The 13,473-nt window shown below is 46.8% G+C and overlaps 1 protein-coding gene across 1 annotated transcript in view; it reads right to left on the minus strand.

The window, feature by feature from the left end:
* ZNF425 (zinc finger protein 425) overlaps positions 1–13,139 on the minus strand; it is a 30,813-nt gene extending 17,674 nt beyond the window's left edge. The window contains exons 1-2 of the mRNA XM_032762075.2: positions 13,011–13,139; positions 5,077–5,203 (exon numbers count right to left, since the gene is read on the minus strand). Of these exons, the coding sequence (XP_032617966.1) occupies positions 5,077–5,203; positions 13,011–13,028 (145 nt within the window). The 5' untranslated portion in view covers positions 13,029–13,139. The remainder of the gene's footprint in view (positions 1–5,076; positions 5,204–13,010) is intronic.
* Between the last annotated feature and the right edge of the window lie 334 nt (positions 13,140–13,473).

Consider the following 13,473-nt stretch of genomic DNA (forward strand, 5'->3'; position numbering starts at 1 on the left):
TACAGGTGCGCGCCACCATGCCTAGCTAATTTTCGTATTTTTAGTAGACAGGGTTTCACCATGTTGGCCAGGATAGTCTCGAACTCCTGACCTCAAGTGATCCGCCCACCTCAGCCTCCCAAAGTGCTAGGATTACAGGCATGAGCCACCATGCCCGGCCTCTCTCTCTTTTTTACCATTACCCACAGTAAAAATCATTTTCATAGTTGACTTTGATTCCTAGAGATGTGAGATCAAAGTTAAGTCAAAAAAATGAAAGCCATTGAAATGACATGAATGACAATAGAATACAGCCTTACCAAGACTGTTTAGTTCGGGCCAGGCGCAGTGGCTCATGCCTGTATACCCAGAACTTTGGGAGGCTGAGGTGGGAGGACTGCTTGAGCCCAGGAGTTTGAGACCAGCCTGGGCAACACAGGGAGACCCCATCCCTACACATTTTTTTTTTTTTTTGTGACAGAGTCTCGCTCTGTCGCCCAGGCTGGAGGGCAGTGGCACGGTCTCGGCTCACTGCCAGCTCCGCCTCCCAAGTTCATGCCATTCTCCTGCCTCAGCCTCCTGAGTAGCTGGGACTATAGGCACCCGCCACCTCGCCCAGCTAATTTTTTGTATTTTTAGTAGAGATGGGGTTTCACCGTGTTAGCCAGGATGGTCTCGATCTCCTGACCTTGTGATCCACCCACCTCGGCCTCCCAAAGTGCTGGGATTACAGGCGTGAGTCACCGCGCCTGGCCCAAAAATTTTAAAAATTAGCTAGGTGTGGTGGTGTATGCCTGCGGTCCCAGCTACTCAGCAGGCAGAGTTGGGAGGATCACTTAAGCCCATGAGTTTGAGGCTGCAGTGAGCTGTGATTGTGCCACTGCACCCAGCCTAGGTGATAGAGAGAGACTCTGTCTAAAAAAAAAAAAAAAAAAGACTGTTCAGTTTAAATATCCTCTGCAATATTTCACAAAATTTTTTGAGACAGTCTCGCTCTGTTGCCCATACTGGAGTGCAGTGGTGTGATCTTGGCTCACTGCAACCTCTGCCTCCCGGGTTCAAGTGATTCTCCTGCCTCAGCCTCCTGAGTAGCTGGGATTACAGGTGTGCACCACCACGCCCAGCTAATTGTGTGTGTGTGTGTGTGTTTTTAGTAGAGACGGGGTTTCACCAAGTTGGCCAGGCTGGTCTGGAACACCTGACCTCATGATCTACCTGCCTCAGCCTCCCAAAGTGCTGGAATTACAGGCGTGAGCCACCGCACCCAGCCTTTTTTTTTTTTTTTCTTTGAAATGGAGTCTCACTGTGTCACCAGGCTGGAGTGCAGGGCACAGTCTGGCTGGAGTGCAGTGGCACAGAGTGGCTCACCGCAACCTCTGCCTTCCGAGTTCAAGCAATTCTCCTGCCTCAGCCTCCTGAGTTGCTGGGATTACAGGTGTGCGCCACCATGCCCAGTTAATTTTTTGTATTTTTAGTAGAGACGGGGCTTCACTATGTTGGCCAGGCTGGTCTCGAATGCCTAACCTCATGATCCACTCACCTTGGCCTCCCAAAGTGGTGAGATTACAGGTGTGAACCACTGTGCCTGGCCCAATGTTTCACAAAATTAAAGGAAGCAGACAAGTTAAGGATGATGTGGATTTAAAAAAGTGATCATTATGAGAACACTGTGAGTAAATAAATAAATAAATAAAAGAAAACTTACAGGGAGTTAAGGAGGGAACTTCAATCATTAAACTTTTCTGATGAGATGGCTCACATACAATCCTCACTATTGAGGTACCAAAATTCTTTTTTTCTTTTCTTTCTTTTCTTTTTTTTTTTTTTTTTTTTTTTTTTTGAGACAGAGTTTTACTCTGTCACCCAGGCTGGAATGCAGTGTTGTGATCTCGGCTCACTGCAACCTCCAACTCCCAGGTTCAAGCAATCTCCCACCTCAGCCTCCTGAGTAACTAGGATTACAGACGTGTGACACCACGCTGGCTAATTTTTTTTTTTATTATTATTTTTTATTTTTAGTAGAGATAGGGTTTCACTATGTTGGCCAGGCTGGTCTCAAACTCCTTACCTCAAGTGATCTGTCCGCCTCGGCCTCCCAAAGTATTGGGATTACAGGCGTGAGCCACCACACCTGGTGAATATCAAGGTACCAACATTCTTGATCAGTGAAGTGATAGAAACAGGAGGTTGTTAAATAACAGTGATTAAGAGTTAGAGAGTAATGCAGTCTAGTGGCATAAGCCTAAAAGAAGGGTTTTTGCCGGGTGCGGTGGCTCACGCTTGTAATCCCAGCACTTTGGGAGGCCGAGGCGGGTGGATCATCTGAGGTCAGGAGTTCAAGACCACCCTGGCTAACATGGTGAAACTCTGTCCCTACTAAAAATATAAAAATTAGCCAGGTGTGGTGGCACATGCCTGTAATTTCAGCTACTCAGGAGGCTGAGGCAGGAGAATAGCTTGAACCCGGGAGGCAGAGGTTATAGTGAGCTGAGATCGTGCCATTGCACTCCAGCCTGGGTGACAGAACGAGACTCCATCAAAAAAAAAAAAAAAGAAGGGTTTTCATAAATCAGCAGAGAGTCTTCAGAGTAGGCAGCAGGAAGCCTCTTCCTCTGAGCCTTTGGTGGTGTCAGCTACAGCTCAGCCCTCAGATCAAGGCTTCATCTCCAAGGGAAGTGGGTACCGCCAACATTAGCAGCACCTCAAGTACTTATGAAAAATGTAGATCCCTGGGCCTGAGCCCGAACCTGCTAAATCCTAAGCTCTGGGGCTAGGATCTGGATGTTCTGTACAGAAAATCATTGGCAGGTAATACCATTTGATTTTTAAAATTTGGAAAAATCAGGCTAAATTTTCCAAGTTGAAGGACACTAATTGTGATACCTCAAAACAACACTGGATCAGCAAACAGCTCTCATCTGTCCCACCCTGCTGGCTACTGGGCCTCAGTGTCCTCAGGTTAGCCTCTAAATGAGGGGGTGTCCCAGGTCTCTTTCCGTTCTGTCTACACATTCTCCCTAGATGATCCCAAACCAGCCCCATAGTTTAAAATACCATCACTATAACATCTTCCAATTCTGTAAATCCAGTCCTGACCCTAACATGGAATTCCAGTTTCACATACTTTGTTTCCATGGAAATGTCTATGAGCATCTCAGATGTAATGTGGCCCAAATGTGCGACCTTCCTACCCTTCCTCTTGTTAGTGAACAAAGCCACTTGCCATCAGGATACTCAAACCAAAAATCAAGGAGTTGATTCTTCTTTTTTTCCACATCTAATCCATCAGCAAAATCTGGGATTCTGCCTCTAAAGCCTATCTGGAGACCATCTTCTTCTGTCTTAATTACTACCTACCTGGTTCAGTTGCCATGAAATCGCACCAGAACGGCCAGCACTCTTGGCTAGTCTCTCTCCTTTCATTGCTGTCCACTATGATTCATTCTCCACATAGCAACCCAAGTAACCATTTTAAAAGTAAATCACTCCCCTCTGTTTAAATCCCCCCATCATCTTCCCCTTGTGCTGAGAATAAAATCCAACTCCTTATCTTGTCCTTTGGGGGCCTTCCTGCCTCGGCATCCCTTTCTCACCAGCCCTCTGTGCAGATCCTACCACAGGCTCAGTGTAGGTCTCAACAACCTGAGCCCAGGCACTCCTACCCTGGGGCCTTTGTCCTAGTTTTTCTCTGCTTAAAATTGTCTTCCCCCTAATTTCACATGGTTGACTCTTGTCATTCATATCTCACACAATAAAATATAAATCCCCCAAGCAGGGAATGAGTCCTTCAGGCTAGACTAAGATCACTTATTATATTGATACCAGTAGAAATGGTTTTAATGAGGCCAGGCGTGGTGGCTCATGCCTGTAATCCCAGCGCTTTGGGAGGCTGTGAGCAGATCACGAGGTCAGGAGTTCGAGACCAGCCTGGCCAACATGATGAAACCCCCATCTGTATTAAAAATGCAAAAAAAAAATTAGCCAGTGCGGTGGCGGGCACCTGTAGTCTCAGCTACCTGGGAGGCTGAGACAGGAGAACCACTTGTACCCAGGAGGCAGAGGTTGCAGTGAGCGGAGATTACGCCACTGCACTCCAGCATGGGTGAGAGTGAGACTCCATCTGAAAAAAAAAAAAAAAAAGAAAGAAATGGTTTTAATGATACAAGAATGTGTCAGAATAAGCCGGATAAGCAGCAAGTTATAATTTCCCCAAATTTCTCTTTAATCTTTTTAATCTACTCCTTGAGTATGTCCCTAGAGTTACCTAAGTGTCCCATCCCACTGCTCTCTCCTCCCTTCCTCTACCCTTTTCTTGCCTGTTATATTCACACCATGCACTATGTTGCATCCCAGCTTATTCTCACTTAATCACTCTGTCCCCTTCATGGAACCAATAGTTCCTTGAAGATGAGAAATTCATCTTATTCAGGCAGGCAACACACTAAGGAGGCATGAAAGTATTAAAGAAATAAAAGAATACACTTTTTAAAAAAGAGGGGCAATTAGATTACTTAGTCATTCTTTTTTTTTTTTTTTTTTTTTTTTTGGATGGACTCTTGCTCTGTTGCCCAGGCTGGAGTGCAATGGCACGATCTTGGCTCAATGCAACCTCTGCCTCCCGGGTTCAAGCGATTCTCCTGTCTCAGCCTCCCAAGTAGCTGGGATTACAGGCATGCGCCACCATGCCCGGCTAATTTTGTATTTTTAGTAGAGACAGGGCTTCCCCATGTTGATCAGGCTGGTCTCGAACTCCTGATCTCAGGTGATCTACCCACCTGAGCCTCCCAAAGTGCTGGGATTACAGGCATGAGCCACCACGCCTGGCTAGATTACTTAGTAATTCTATTTGTGGGAGAAATGGGGGAGGGTTAAGGTGGGAGACAGAGAATTCAGAGTATTAATAATACTGAAGGCAAAGATACCACTAGATAAAAAGGAATTTAATATTCCCAGGCCATTATAGGAAAACGGAGGTGACATTATGAATGTAAACTGGGCACAGTATCATATTCAACCAGCCCATGGTTCATACAGGGAAGGAAGCCTGCTACTATTAGGTTGGTTCCTAAAAAGTGATTCCTTAGAAGCCCATCTTACCCAGGGAATCAAGGGTCTCGTAATTGGTCTTCATCTCTTGCCTATACATTTGCTTCTGCCACTTCTCCAGGATCTCCCACTCTTGTTCCGAAAAATAGAAGGCCACATCATCAAATGTCACAGTTACCTGGAATCACAAATAGTATACACATACATTTTTACTTTACAGCTACTTTGTTTTTCAATGTCTATTACTTTATTGAGATACAGAAAGAAAACATGTTAATTATTTCTGAATGGTGCCATATTATAAAATAAACAACAAAGAGTTCACAAATGTTCACTGGAGCCAAGTAAAATGAATGAATGGGCCAGGCGTGGTCGCTCACGCCCGTAATCCCAGCACTTTGGGAGGCCAAGGTGGGTGGACCACCTGAGGTCAGGAGTTCGAGAGACCAGCCTGGCCAACATGGCAAAACCTCATCTCTATAAAAATTTAAAAATTGGCTGGGCGTGGTGGCACATTCCTGTAGTCCCAGCTACTCAGGAGGCTGAGGCAGGAGAATCGTTTGAACCCGGAAGACAGAGGTTGCAGTGAGTTGAGATCCTGCCACTGCACTGCAGCCTGGGCTACAGAGTGAGCCTCTGTCTCAAAAATAATAGAAATAAACTAAAATGAATGAATGAATAGCAGGCCTTTGAGCATAAAGACCATTTGAAAAGGGATGCTTTACTTAACAGCAACCAGTTACTGCTGTGGAAGACTGGGTCCAGTATTGCTGGATGTGTCAGTTTTTGAAAAATGTTTTACTTTGAAATAATTATAGATTCACAAGATATTGTAAAAACAGCACAGAAGGCTTCCATGTAAGTGTGCCTATAGTCCCAGCTACTTGGGAGGCTGAGGCGGGAGGACTGCTTAAATTCAGGAGTTCGAAACTGGCCTGGATTTTTTTTTTTTTTTTTTGAGATGGAGTCTCACTCTGATGCCCAGGCTGGAGTGCAGTGGCGCAATCTCGGCTCACTGCAAGGTCTGACTCCCAGGTTCAAGTGATTCTCCTGCCCCAGCCTCCCGAGTAGCTGGGATTATGGGGTGTGCCACCATGCCTAGTTCGAGAGACCAACCTGGCCAATGTGGCAAAACCTCATCTCTACTAAAAATACAAAAATTAGCTGGGCGTGATGGCACACCTGGATTAAGGCACGAGCCACTGCGCCTGGCCCAAAAATTATTTTTAGAAAGGTTCCATGTACCCTTCACCCAGTTTACCCAAAAGGTCATATTGTATATTATAGTACAATATCAAAACAAGTAAACTGACATTGGTACAATGTGTGCATATAATTCTGTTATTTCATCGCATATGCTCACTCATTTAACCACCACTGCAATCAAAAAACACAACTACAATCAGCCTTTGTATTCACAGGTTCCACATCCATAAATTCAACCAACCTTAGATCAAAACTGCTTTAAAAATAAAAGCCAGGTATGGTAATCCCAGCACTTTGGGAGGCTGAGGTGGAAAGATTGCTTGAACTCAAGTTTGAGACCAGCCTGAGCAACACAGCAAGACCTCATCTCTATTAAAAAATAAAATAAAGTAAAAATTTAAATAATGTATTTTAAAATGCAAGAATAAAATACACTACAAATTTTTAAAAATCCAGCATAACTATTTACATAGCACTTATATTGTATTAGGTATTATAAATAATTGAGACATGATTTATGTACAAAAAGATGTGCACGGGGTATATGTAAATTCTACCATTTTATATAAGGGACTTGAGCATCCATGGATTTTGCTATCTGTGAGGGGTCCTGGAACCAATCCCCTGCGGATACTGAGAGACAACTGCATCCCATCACCACAAAAAGCTCCCTTGTTCCAACCCTTTATAATCACACCCACGAATCTATTATAGATCACAATTCTGCCATTTCAAGAATGTTGGCGTCAGGAGATCGAGACCACAGTGAAACCCCGTCTCTACTAAAAATACAAAAAATTAGCTGGGCGTGGTGGCGGGCGCCTGTAGTCCCAGCTACTCGGAGAGGCTGAGGCAGGAGAATGGCGTGAACCTGGGAGGTGGAGCTTGCAGTGAGCCGAGACTGCGCCACTGCACTCCAGCCTGGGCGACAGAGCGAGACTCCGTCTCAAAAAAAAAAAAAAAAAAAAAAAAAAGAATGTTGGCTGGGTATAGTGGTTCACGCCTGTAATCCCAGTACTTTGGGAGACTGAGGCAGGCAGGAGTTTGAGACCAGCCTGGCCAACATGGTGAAACCTCGTCTCTACTAAAAATACAAAAGTTAGCCAGGCATGGTGGCACATGCCTGTAGTCCCAGCTACTCGGGAGGCTGAGGCAGGAGAATTGCTTGAACCTGGGAGGCGTAGTTGGCAGTGAGCTGTGACTGTGCCACTGCACTCCAGCCTGGGTGACAGAGTGAGACTTTGTCTCAAAAAAAGAAACAAACAAAAAAAGTTATATAAATGGAATCACATGGTATGCGACCTTCTGAAATTGACTTTTTTCTCTCAGCATAATGTCCTTGAGATCCATCCAAGTTGTCATGTTTACCAATATTGTCATGTGCCACATGATGCTTCAGTGAGAGACCACATACACAACAGTGGTCCTATAAGATTATAATATTGCATTTTTACTGTACGTTTATGTTTAGATACACAAATACTTACCATTGTGTTACAACTGCCTACGGTATTCAGTACAGTAACATGCTGTACAAGTTTGTAGCCTAGGAGAAATAAGCTATACCATACACCCTAGGTGCATAGTAAGCTATACCATCTAGGTTTTTGGAAGCATACTCTGATGTTTGCACGACCACAAAATTGCCTAACAATGTGTTTCTCAAAACACATTCTTGTCATTAAGCAACCCAGGACTGTATTTCATTTCTTTTTTTATTGCTGAGTAGTATTCTGTGGTATGGATGCACTAGTTTGATTAGCCATTCACCTACTGAGAAATATTTTGGTTTTAACTTTTTGGATATTAACAAAAGAGCTGTTATGGACAATCATGTACAGGATTTGGGGTGGGCATGTTTTTATTTTTCTGGGATAAATGCCCAGGACTACAGCTACTGTGTCATATGATGAGTATATGTTTAGTTTTTAAAGAAAATGCCAAACTATATTCCAGAGTGGCTGGGCCATTTTACATTCTGTTTTTTTTTTTTTTTTTTTTGAGAGGGAGTCCTGCTCTGTGGCCCATGCTGGAATGCAGTGGTGTGATCTTGGCTTACCACAACCTCCGCCTCCTGGGATCAAGTGATTATCCTGCCTCAGCCTCCCGAGCAGCTGGGACTGCAGGCGTGCGGCACCATGCCCGGCTAATTTTTGTATTTTTAGTAGAAATGGGGTTTCTATGTTGGTCAGGCTGGTCTCGAACTCCTGACCTTGTGATCCGCCCACCTCAGCCTCCCAAAGTGCTGGGATTACAGGCCTGAGCCATTGTGCCTGGTCGCCATTTCGCGTTGCCTACCAGCAATCTATAAGACAGCATTTCTTAGCACCCTCGCCAGCATTTGGCAATGCCACTACTTTTAACTGTTCTAATAGGTGTATAGTGATCTCTAACTGTGGCTTTAATTTGGTTTTCCTAATGAGTAATGATGTTAAACATCTTTTTATGTGTTTTTTCCCATGCATATATTCTCTTTGGCGAAATGCCACTTTATATCTTTTGCCCATTTTCTTTTTTTTGTTTTTTTTGAGACGGAATCTCACTCTGTCACCCAGGCTGGAGTTCAGTGGAGCAATCTTGGCTCACTGCAAGCTCCGCCTCCCAGGTTCACGCCATTCTCCTGCCTCAGCCTCCTGAGTAGCTGGGACTACAGGCGCCCGTCACCACTGCCGGCTTTTTTTTTTTTTTTTTTTTGTATTTTTAGTAGAGACGGGGTTTCACCATGTTAGCCAGGATGGTCTCAATCTCCTGACGTCGTGATCCGCCCACCTCGGCCTCCCAAAGTGCTGGGATTACAGGCGTGAGCCACCGCTCCCGGCCGTCTTTTGCCCATTTTCTAATTGGATTCTTTTTTTAACTGTCCAAGGAAGATTTTTTTTATTTTTTTTTTTAAATAAAGATGGTGCCTTGCTACGTTGCACAGGCTAATCTGAAACTCCCCGGCTCAAGCAATCCTCCTGCCTCAGGCTCTGGAAGTGCTGGGATTATAGGCATGAGCCACCTTGCCTAGCTGAGCTCTTTATGTAGTCTAGATAGGAGTCCTTTGTCAAATATGTGGTTTGCAAATTTTGGCCCCAGTCTGTATCTTTTCACCCTCTTAACATGATCCTTCAAAAAGCAAACGTTTTAAATTTTGATTATGTCCAATTTATCACTTTTTTCCCTTTATTGATTGTGCTTGTGGTACAACACCAGGGACTTCCCACTGTGCCCTAGGTTCCAGAGATTTTCTCCAGTGTCACCTTCTACAGGTTTTGTAGCTTTGTTTTACATTGACACATGGGTTTTTTCTTTTTTTGTACACGGAGTCTCGTTCTGTCACCCAGGCTGGAGTGTAATGGCACAATCTCGGCTCACTGCAACCTCCACCTCCCTGGTTCAAGCAATCCTCCTGCCTCAGTCTCCTGAATAGCTGGGATTACAGGCATGTGTGACCATGCCCAGCTAATTTTGTATTTTTAGTAGAGACGGGGTTTCACCATGTTGGCCAGGCTGTTCTTGAACTCCTAACCTCAGGTGATCCACCCACCTCGGCCTCCCAAAGTGCTGGGATTACAGGTGTGAGCTACCACACCTGGCCTGGGATGCCTCGTTTTCTTAAAGAGAAACTGGAAACATAGATCATTCTATGTGAAATCATGTTGGCAACTAAAATTCCCAATTTTAACAGGGTTGTTTCAAACAAAATGTCTGCAAGCCATGATTGGCTGACTCTTGGACCATTAACCTACAACCTCTGGTATGGACTGAACTAACCAGGGTGGCTCTTCCTGGGTGTTTGAGGACAGATCCACTGTGGCAATAGGGAAGCAACAGAACATGTGTAACTTTTGAAAATTCCATTTTCACTCCTTTCAGATTCTGTGCTATAAATATAGATGACAGCCTACAAGAAAAGCCCTGGACATCTTGAAAGATGGCTAAGGCTCTTCCCAAGTGTATAGAAAATGTTGGTCAGAAGCACTACAATTCTCCCAGTAAGAGAATCTAGGAGACCTGACGTTTGACACTTAGGATTTTGGAGTAAAAGTTTCAGAGCTAAAATTCTATCTAAACTATCATAAGCTCTGAAAACTGAAGTATCAGCTATTATGACAAACAAGTTCAAACTTGTTTTATTTTTATTTATTTTTCGAGGCGGAGTCTCGCTCTGTCCCCAGGTTGGAGTGCAGTGGCACAATCTTGGCTCACTGCAACCTCTGCCTCCCAGGTTCAGGAGATTCTTCTCTCTCAGCCTCCCAAGTAGTTGGGATTACAGGCGCCCACCACCACACCCGGCTGATTTTTCTATTTTTAATAGAGACGGGGTTTCGCCATGTTGGCCAGGCTGGTCTGGAACTCCTGATCTCAGCTGATCCACCCGCCTCGGCCTCCCAAAGTGCTGGGATTACAGGCGTGAGCCACTGCGCCCGGCCTTGCTATTTTTTTTTTTTTTTTTTTTTTGAGATGGAGTCTCACTCTGTCGCCCAGACTGGAGTGCAGTGGTGCCATCTCTGCTCACTGCAAGCTCCGCCTCCCGGGTTCACGTCATTCTCCTGCCTCAGCCCCCCCGAGTAGCTGGGACTACAGGGGCCCACCACCATGCCCGGCTAATTTTTTGTATTTTTAGTAGAGATGGGGTTTCACCGTGTTAGCCAGGATGGTCTCGATCTCCTGACCTCGTGATCCGCCCGGCTGGGCCTCCCAAAGTGCTGGGATTACAGGCGTGAGCCACTGCGCCCAGCCTGGCCTTGCTATTGTTTAAAAAATTTATTTATTTTTGAGCTGGAGTTCCCTCTGTCGCCCAGGCTGGGGTGCAGTGGCGCGATCTCGTCTCACTGCAAGCTCCGCCTCCCGGGTTCACGCCATTCTCCTGCTTCAGCCTCCCAAGTAGCTGGACTACAGGCCCCCACCACCACTCCCGGCTAATTTTTTGTAATTTTAGTAGAGAGTGGGTTTCACCGTGTTAGCCAGGATGGTCTCGATCTCCTGACCTCATGATCCGCCCGTCTCGGCCTCCCAAAGTGCTGGGATTACAGGCATAAGCCACCGCGTCCCTCCGGATGGCCTTGTTATTTTTACAATGTGATTTAAACCAAATTCCTCTACAGTTTTATGGTACCTCACCCATGTGTTTTTGTTGTTGTTGTTTTGTTTTGTTTTTGAGACGGAGTTTCGCTCTTGTTGCCCAGGCTGGAGTGCAATGGCACGATCTCCGCTCACTGCAACCTCTGCCTCCTGGGTTCAAGCGATTCTGTTGCCTCAGCCTCCCCAGTAGCTGAGATTACAGGCATGCACCACCATGCCAGGCTAACTTTTGTATTTTTGGTAGAGACGGGCTTTCTCCATGTTGGTCAGGCTGGTCTCGAACTCCCGACCTCAGGTGATCTGCCCGCCTCGGCCTCCCAAAGTCCTGGGATTACTGGCGTGAGCCACCACGCCCGGTCATCCATATGTTTTCCACCTATAAAATTCCCATTTATGACCATATTTACAATTAACATTGAACTGCTACAGTGGAAAGGAAAATCAAGAAAACGATTTTTCCTTGCCTATCCCAAATAATACATTAGCCAAGAAACTGTTACATTTTCTATGAACTCAATGTACAAAGAAGAGCTACCACAAACTTTCCCAGAACAGAAAGGAATATTCCTGGAGGTTCCCAATCATTTAAAGAGGAGAGAAAAAAAGAAAGCCTAGCTATAGAAACACAGCTTGAAGAAATAAAAAAGAATCTGTACCTGCCAAAGGAGGCTGGGGAAAAGGGGTGGGAGGCAAAAGGGAAGAATCAAATGCAAATAAGGAGCATTACATTCGTAAGATTATAAAATTGCATTGGGGGCACAAGAAAAACTTGCACACTTAAGCAAGTTATACTTAACTGAATGTAACAGGGTTTCCTGGATTAAGCCTCAGGACATGCCTTTCAAACTCTAAAACCGGTGCTCAAATTTTCAATACTACATTGCAATACTACAGCATTTACGGTAAATTCGATTTACGCTAACCACGCAATTCATTTTAAGTTTTCTGTCCTTTCCTAGAGGGAGCGGTCTCCAATTTCTCTCAGTTCCAGTTTTCCCTCTCCTTTTTCTCATCTGCTTAACACTGATGTGCTTCTCTGAAGCTACCTTCAGCAGGAGAGCACGGGCCCCAGAGAGACCCCGAGGTTCAGAGCCCCGACACTGAAGGCAGGGACAGCGTTGTTGATCTGAGCCTACAATAGGCCGAGAAACAGATCTTTCCCACCCGGATTCTTTCTCCCAAACCAACTTTTATTTATTTATTAAACAGACAGGGTCTGGATGTTGCCCAGGCTGTAGGGCAGTGGCTATTCACAGGCGCGATCCCACTAACGATCAGCACGGGAGTTTTGCCCTGCTCGGTTTCCGAGCTGGGTCGGTTCCCCCTCCCTGGGGAACCTGGTGATCCCCGCTCCCGAGAGGTCACACCACACAGATGCAGACCTCGGAGGCACTGCGCGATGGACCCAGCACATATACAGCGCAGAGCTCCCGGGCTCAAGCGCTGCTCCCGCCTCAGCCTTCCGAGTGGCCGGGGCCACAGACGCGCGCTGCCAAGCCCGGCCAGACCAGCTTTTCCCCAGGTCAATTCCAGAACAGCACACGCAGCAAGACTCCGCCTTCTCCAGCCCAGCCCGGAGCTCAGTCCGTGGGCCACTGCCAACCCCCAGGCCCAGGCCCCCGCCGCCCCACTCCCTGGACGCGGACCCCAATCCAGCTGCGACAGGAACCCGAGTTTCGACAGAGCCTGCATTCTCCACCGGCCCCTCTTACCGAAGCCGGCTCGGCCATGGCGGTTCCGCACGAACCGGCCTCGCCTGGCACGGCCTCCCCTCCGCTCCGCCCCAACCCGCCTCCCAAGAACTGCCCGGCTGGCCCCCAAACGCAGCTCCGGCCGGGCGCGGTGCATGCTGGGACTCGGCCCCCGGCAGCGGGGGCCGCTCCGCCCCATAGCGCCCCCTGCGGGCGGGAGGAGCGGCGCCGGCCGGGGGGTCGGTCCTCAGAGGAGGGGCCCGGGCACCCTCCGTGCAGGCCGCAGCACGCCGGTCTTTGAGGGACGCTCGTTCTCCCGGATCTGCATGCGAGGGACGCGGTCGGAGACGAGATGAGGGAGCTGACGGGAGGGGAAACGGAGGGGCAGGTGAACATGCAGAGAGCAGGAACAGGGAGAGAGTAGGGACAGCGACTGGGAGACGCGCTCCACAGAAACCCAGACTGAGAGGCAGCGAGAGGAGAG

The sequence above is a fragment of the Hylobates moloch genome, unplaced genomic scaffold (genome assembly GCF_009828535.3).
Source record: "Hylobates moloch isolate HMO894 unplaced genomic scaffold, HMol_V3 SCAFFOLD_1, whole genome shotgun sequence".
In the NCBI taxonomy this organism is placed as follows: Eukaryota; Metazoa; Chordata; class Mammalia; order Primates; family Hylobatidae; genus Hylobates; species Hylobates moloch.